Source organism: Antrostomus carolinensis, unplaced genomic scaffold (assembly GCF_000700745.2).
Source record: "Antrostomus carolinensis isolate BGI_N321 unplaced genomic scaffold, ASM70074v2 scaffold8427, whole genome shotgun sequence".
Classification (NCBI taxonomy): Eukaryota; Metazoa; Chordata; class Aves; order Caprimulgiformes; family Caprimulgidae; genus Antrostomus; species Antrostomus carolinensis.
In genome coordinates, this window is record NW_010325296.1 from 12716 (window position 1) to 19128 (window position 6413).

General features: G+C 39.9%; 1 protein-coding gene across 1 annotated transcript in view; it reads right to left on the minus strand.

Annotated features, from left to right (window-relative positions):
- Positions 1-492, minus strand: part of LOC104527433 (hyaluronidase PH-20) — a 5047-nt gene extending 4555 nt beyond the window's left edge. Inside the window, 1 exon segment of the mRNA XM_010171153.2 lies at positions 3-492. Coding sequence (XP_010169455.2) covers positions 3-492 — 490 coding nt within the window.
- Positions 493-6413: the final 5921 nt, after the last annotated feature.

The window sequence follows — 6413 nt, forward strand, 5'->3', positions numbered from 1 at the left end:
GTCTTTTGATCCCCAGTTCCTTATCCACACAGGTCTCCAGTTTTCCCAGTCAATGACAGCCAACCCCAACTGTTCATCTGAAGGAATGTAGAACTGGATGTCCTCTTTGGCTTTTTTTAAATGACTCTCCAGCAGTGAGAGTTGAGGGAGTCCACCATTGAATGCCTCTCCTGTGACTTCATTTTTGTAAGGATAGTAGCCAAGTCTGTCTGGATAAAAGAGAGTGATGTTTTGCCCAATGGATGTCTTCAGTGTGCTTCCAATGAGAGAAAAAAAATTCATGTCCAGCTGCACCCCAGCCCTTTCAGTACAAAGTTCTGTAGGAGCATTCCAGATAGAAAGGAAAGGTGAATTAGAAACAAGTGGGCGAGCTCTTACATTCAGAGCTGAGCAGCAAGAAACTAGAAGAGTGGCAAACACCATACCAGATGCTATAGGATATGTACAGGTAACACAGATACCAAAACTTGGTATTTGTCTTAGAGCTTCCATTGTAGCATGTGCAGTGACATTAGGTGCTTCTGATTAGACAAAAATTAAACGCTCTCTGGGTGTTCAGAAGGTTGATAGTGTGTCAAAAGCTTTGCCATACAATATGTTTCTTCAGATTAATACCCATTAGGCAGTATTTCTTAGGTGTAAAATAAGAGTGTCCTTTATATGAGGCTCTCTGTCATTTCAGACTGCAGGAAAACATTCAACAACTTCCAAGACCTGATGCAGAAAAAGAAACAAATGTAGGTAAAGTAAGAGATGATAAATATTTAATTTCTGACCATGAAAGAAATATCATTTGTGATTTTGAATACATCGTAGTCTTTGAATAAAATTCCCCTTTGAAGGAAAAGCACCATGTACAATCATAGAGGAAAATCTCTCTATATATAAAATTGTATATATATAAAAAATAGATATAAAACTGACAGTGGAATGGTATCCAGTGAGAGTCATGAATCAGAATGAGTATGCTTAATAGTGGTCCTGATTTTGCCGGTAACTGTAAATGGGAGCAGTCTCGAAGTATCTTCTCTTAATCAACAGTAATCTATATTTTGAGATAGGTGAGAAATATTACATAAAGTTCTAGGTATTAATTCACTAATTTTACAGAGCACTTAAGGGAAGATAACACAAAACTGGCACCTGGACTGTTGTACACATGCAAGAAAACAATCCATGTACACTCATTTAACTCAGTGAGGTATCTGAAGTATTATAGGCGCTCTATCTTCAGTCCAGAGCTCTTAAACAGGCTGAAAAGCTGTATATCATCTTGGTGTATGGCCATCTATATATTGCCTGAGGCCATTTGAGATCTACAAATTAAATGACCCCTCGTCCAAGTCTGCCAGGAGTGCAATTCATTAGGAAAACTGAGATCGATCGTTCATACACCCACAGTGAGCAGTCACACTTTTATTCAAGAACACAGTGGTAGTGGTGATAGTCGTGGCGCAGTCAGCAACTTCTGCATAGTAGCCCAGTAGCTAAAACATTCCTCTGTGCAGTAACTCACCTGAATCTGCTTTCCTTCTGATTTTGAAATGGTTCAAACCTGGATCTGTCACTTTCCTTTAGAGACCTCATGATGAGGCCATAGAGTATCTAAGCAATATGTAAGAGTGTGCACAAAAATTCAGGATCCTGTCACCATGAAGTGGGACACACGGTGGCTGGAAATGTAAAATCCCTAGGACAGATTAAAAAAAGCAAACAAGATTTTGATTTGCATTTACTGAGTTCAACTAGGAGTGGAAACTGCAAATCTCTGGTCCTTACACCTTGAATTATCTCTCTCCCTCTGTTTGTCTTTTCTGTGACTACTTAGTGTAAAATTTATAGGCAGTATGGGCGCAAAATCATAGATCTCTCTTCCCCGAACAGTGTGTACAGACAACAGATTGCAGTTATTATCCATTTGCATTTTTTTCGTCATCCCTCTGGCTGCATGATTTTTCTTTAATTTGTTTCAATAAAATGGCAGAACACTTCAGTTTGTCAAATTGTTGCATACCCAAAAAAGCTTGACAGTATAATGAGAGTTTGATGGAGACTTGAACCTTCTTAAATCCAGCCTCAAGCCAGGTTCACAGCAGAGATAGTTGTAGCAGTAGTACAGTGAGATTCCCTGTATGTTCACTGAGTTTGATCACATCTGAATATACTGAAAACTCCAGATTTTCTTTGATTGTGGGAAAAAAGCATGTGTGAAAGCAGCCATCATGTGGGGTGGGTAAGGAGGGAGGCAGAGCAGTGACTGATAGCATAGCAACATAGCTTCTGCCAGAATGGTGAAATCTAGACCTTTGGGGGACCAAAACAATGAAAGAATGTATTTCAACAAAAGGACTAGATCCTGCCTCTGGTCACAGACATAACACTGTCTAGAGATGATTCTGGGATTCTTCATTTGAGAGTAGCTTGTCTCTTCTGAGAACTAGGAGGAAATCAAGGACAAATGGAAAAGTTGTACTGAAGGAGGAGATCCCTAGGAGCTGAGTTTCCCAGAGGAAGGGTTTTGCATTACAGGGCTCTTCAAAAATGCCATAACCCAGACACTTAGCTTCCCAGATTCACAAGTGTCTTAAGCAGACCTCACTTTGCTTCTTCCTCATCCATCACTTCAGATGTCAACAGGCAGTAGGGCTATTTTCTTTTATTCTTTTTTATTCTTTTTCTTCCTGGGCATGCTGCCAGCTCTTGGTCATCATGTCAGTGGAGAAGCACAGAGTTCCTAGCCGTTCCTTGTGCCAGGTCCCCAACCTAGCTGAGGATGCAACAACAGCCAATTCAATTTTCTTAGCTTAGTAGTGCCAGCACATGTGAATGAAACCAGCTTTTCAAAGACACAAGCATGCACAGCTGAAAGACTGGCGAACAAGCACCAATAGCATGGATTCTTGGAAGAGGTTTGGCAACAGAGGAGGAATTTTTTTCCAAAACAGAAGCTTGTAGTCCTGGAGCAGGAAGTATAACTGTGCAATATCAGACATCCCTTCAGAACTCATCTGCAGGTATATGAAAGACCAGTAAGGAAGGGAAGTAAAATGTAACGTAGGTGGTAAAGGTGCAACATACAGCAGAGCTAGAACTGCAGCAGCTTTCTCCCACCAGCCATGACAGCACCTCTGTCTCCTCAGTCACACTGCCCCTGAACCCCTAGAACCCAGTTTCTGACTCTAAGTTAAGGAACTGAATTCAGATTCTACATTCTCTACCAGGAATGTTATCAGCACCTCTGTTCCACAGACTAGCACAAACTTGCAGCTAGAATGCTGGCCCTGTCACCCTCATTCCCTCACCATATTAATACAGATTGCTTTTGCATCACACTTGAGTGTCCTCAGTGTTATGCACAGAGTTCTCTGCAGACTTCTCCATGGCCTTTCACAAATAGCTGAGCTCTGGTCAAATGTAGTTCTTTTTTTGTGTGGTTTACCTTTTTTACTTTTTTTTTTTTTCTCCCCTCTCCTTTACAGGAAAGATTTTCACTCTTTCTTCAGTGGACAAATTTTCATCAACATTTTGGAAGAAATGGAAACCAATGGTTTTAATGTTAAACTACCAGTCAGAAAGAACAAGAGCTGTAAAGGAAAAGTGAAACTGCAGATACCTGAGCCCCTAGGATCAAGGTGTGTGTGATGACTGCTTATTGCTTTCATAGTAATTAAAAAAAAAATGTTGGATCCTGTCACGATCAAGGTCTTTGGTTGTCTTGGGAGGATAAACAAGGAGTAGTAGACAGGAGTTCTCAGAGTTCTGCTTTGGATTCCCTCACCTAGCCTTCGATGGTCCTTTTCACTTTTATCTCACAAAAGCCTTATTAATCACAGGAGGCAAACACATTCTCATTAAAGAAGCATCAGTTGGACTGAAGTCTAAACATCCATACAGGTATTTCACCATTCCACAGCTGCTGATGTGATAGCTAAAGAAACCCTGCCAAGAAGCAGTTTCATAAGCTAGACTTAGATGATAGATCGAATCACCAGGAAAGAAGGTATGCTCTGTTCATTTAAATTTCTCCAAGAGCAATACTTTATTTGCATGGCATCTGCTTGATGAGACTTGTAGAAAAGAAGGCTTCATGCACTTTCCTCAACTGCCTGGAGGTGACAGCAGGAAAAAGCCATGTCTCCTCTGAGCTAAACAATCTCAGCTCTCTTAGCCTCTCCTCATATGACACATGCTATAATCCCTTAGTCATCTTTGTAGCAGTTTGCTGGACTTGCTATAGTACATCCTTTTCTTATACTGGGGAGCCCAGGGGCGGACACAGCACTTCAGATGTGGCATCACCAGTGCTTAAATAGAGGGGAATAAACACATTCCTTGACATGTTGGTGACAGATACTGTTGTTAATGCCACCCAAGAGGCTGTTGGTCTTTGTTGCTGCAACTACACATTGCTCACTCTAGTCAACCTTGTGTCCACCATGACTTCCTAGAGCTTTTTCTGCAACTGCTTTTCAGCCAGTCGGCTCACAAATCTGTATTGGTGCATGGGGTTATTCCTCTCCAGGTACAGGACTTTCCATTTGCTTTTGTTGAACTTACGGAGGTTCCCATCAGCTACTCCTCCTAAGTTTGCATTGTTTGCAAACTTGCCAAGGGAGCACTCTGCCCCATTGTTCAGATAATTAATCAAGATGTTAAATAGTATTGGACCAGTATGAACCCTTAGCGTACATCACTGGAAACAGGCTTCCAGGTGGATTGTGATGGGCCACCTGGACTTCTGGCACTGATCACAACCCTTTGAGCCTGGCGGTTCAACCAGTTTTCAGTTTCACTGTCCATTTATCTAACTTGTACTTATTCAGTCAGAATGTTGAAAGCCTTGCTAAAATCAATATCAGCAATATTCACTGCTCTCCCCTTGCCCACCAAGCCACTTGTCTCTTTGTAGAAGGCTGTCAGGTTGGGCAGGCATGATTCACTCTTTGTTAATCCATTCTGACTACTTCCAATTGCATTCTTGTCCTCAATGTTTGGAAATGTTTTTTCAGAGTTATTTGTTCTGTCAGCCTCCCAGGGATTGAGTTGAGGCTGGGCTGACCAGCCTATAGTTCCTTGGATCCTCCTTTTTTTGTCTTTTTTAAGATCAGAGATGTGTGCTTTCTTCCAGTCTTACAGGACACAAACTTTATTCTTTGCAAGCTTTTTTTTGTAAGTGGATTTCAGTAATAGGCTGATTTGATGTAGAAGAAAAGAGGAAAGCATTGTTTTGAATACTACATTTACTGGTTTAGCTAGAACTCATTTATTACTGGCTAATCTTGAAAAAGTTTTGTTTAACTGATTGTTGGGAAATGGTTCTCAAAATCTTGCTGTAATATACTCTTCTAGGTATAAGCTAATAGATTATTTTACCTGATAGCTTCCAGTTAAAAGGATTGCCTTTGGCTCAGCCTAACAATGATGTCTCTGATAAATGTTACTTTTTTCAGTCTCCTTGAATGTCAGTTCTAAGTGAATTGAGTCATAAAGCTGCCCTTGTCTTTGTCAAAAAGTCAGTATCTTTACCATATACTAACACTAATTGCTCTGGGGCTACTTGAGTAGAAGTGCCTACTGATGGTTCTAAATGCCCTTAGTCTAGGGAAATAGCTTGTGCTTTACATTTTCCCCAAGTCTGGCATTTGTAAAGGTTACATATTAGCAGAAATCATATTAATTTCTTGGTTTAATTATGTCATCATTTTTCACAGCATAAACAGGACTGCAGAAACACACATGATTGAAAATGCAAGTATGCTCCCATTTTTGGTACCTACACGATCATAGATCTGGGACAGCCCACGTGACCCTGAAAAAAAATAAAAATAAATAAAAATAAAAAAAAGAGGGCTCCACTTTGCCAAAGACAGTTTGAAAATAAAATGGAGAGGAATTTTATACATATGCTTGAACTTCACACAAATATTATGCATCACAACCAGATGATGTGTGCCATCAAAAATTATTGATTGTGCTGTTTGGCTTGTATTCAAGAAGTGCCACTAAATGTTAGAAGAATTCAGCATTGGGTTTTTCATGAAAATTAGACATGAGAGTCCATGTTTAGCTTTGAAATAATTAAACGTCGCTTAGTCAAGTCAGATGTGCTAAAATTAAAAATAAACTTAAACCAATAAGTGGAACCATTATCTGACATTCTTATGTTAATAGTCTTAACCACACTCTCAACTTTCAAGAAAAAGTCCATAAAATCTCATGCTTCCCCTATTTTAGTTTTAACACTGAGAAAACAGGAGTGCCCTTTGTGACTTCAAGGGAGAAGACAAGTGTCTTCTATGGTATCAGGTTGAACAACAGCATGTAAGAAGACTTCTAAGCCTGAGATCATCAAAATAATTATCATTTTCGATTATAGATGACATAGGTATTGCATTTCAAACAATGTGTGTGCT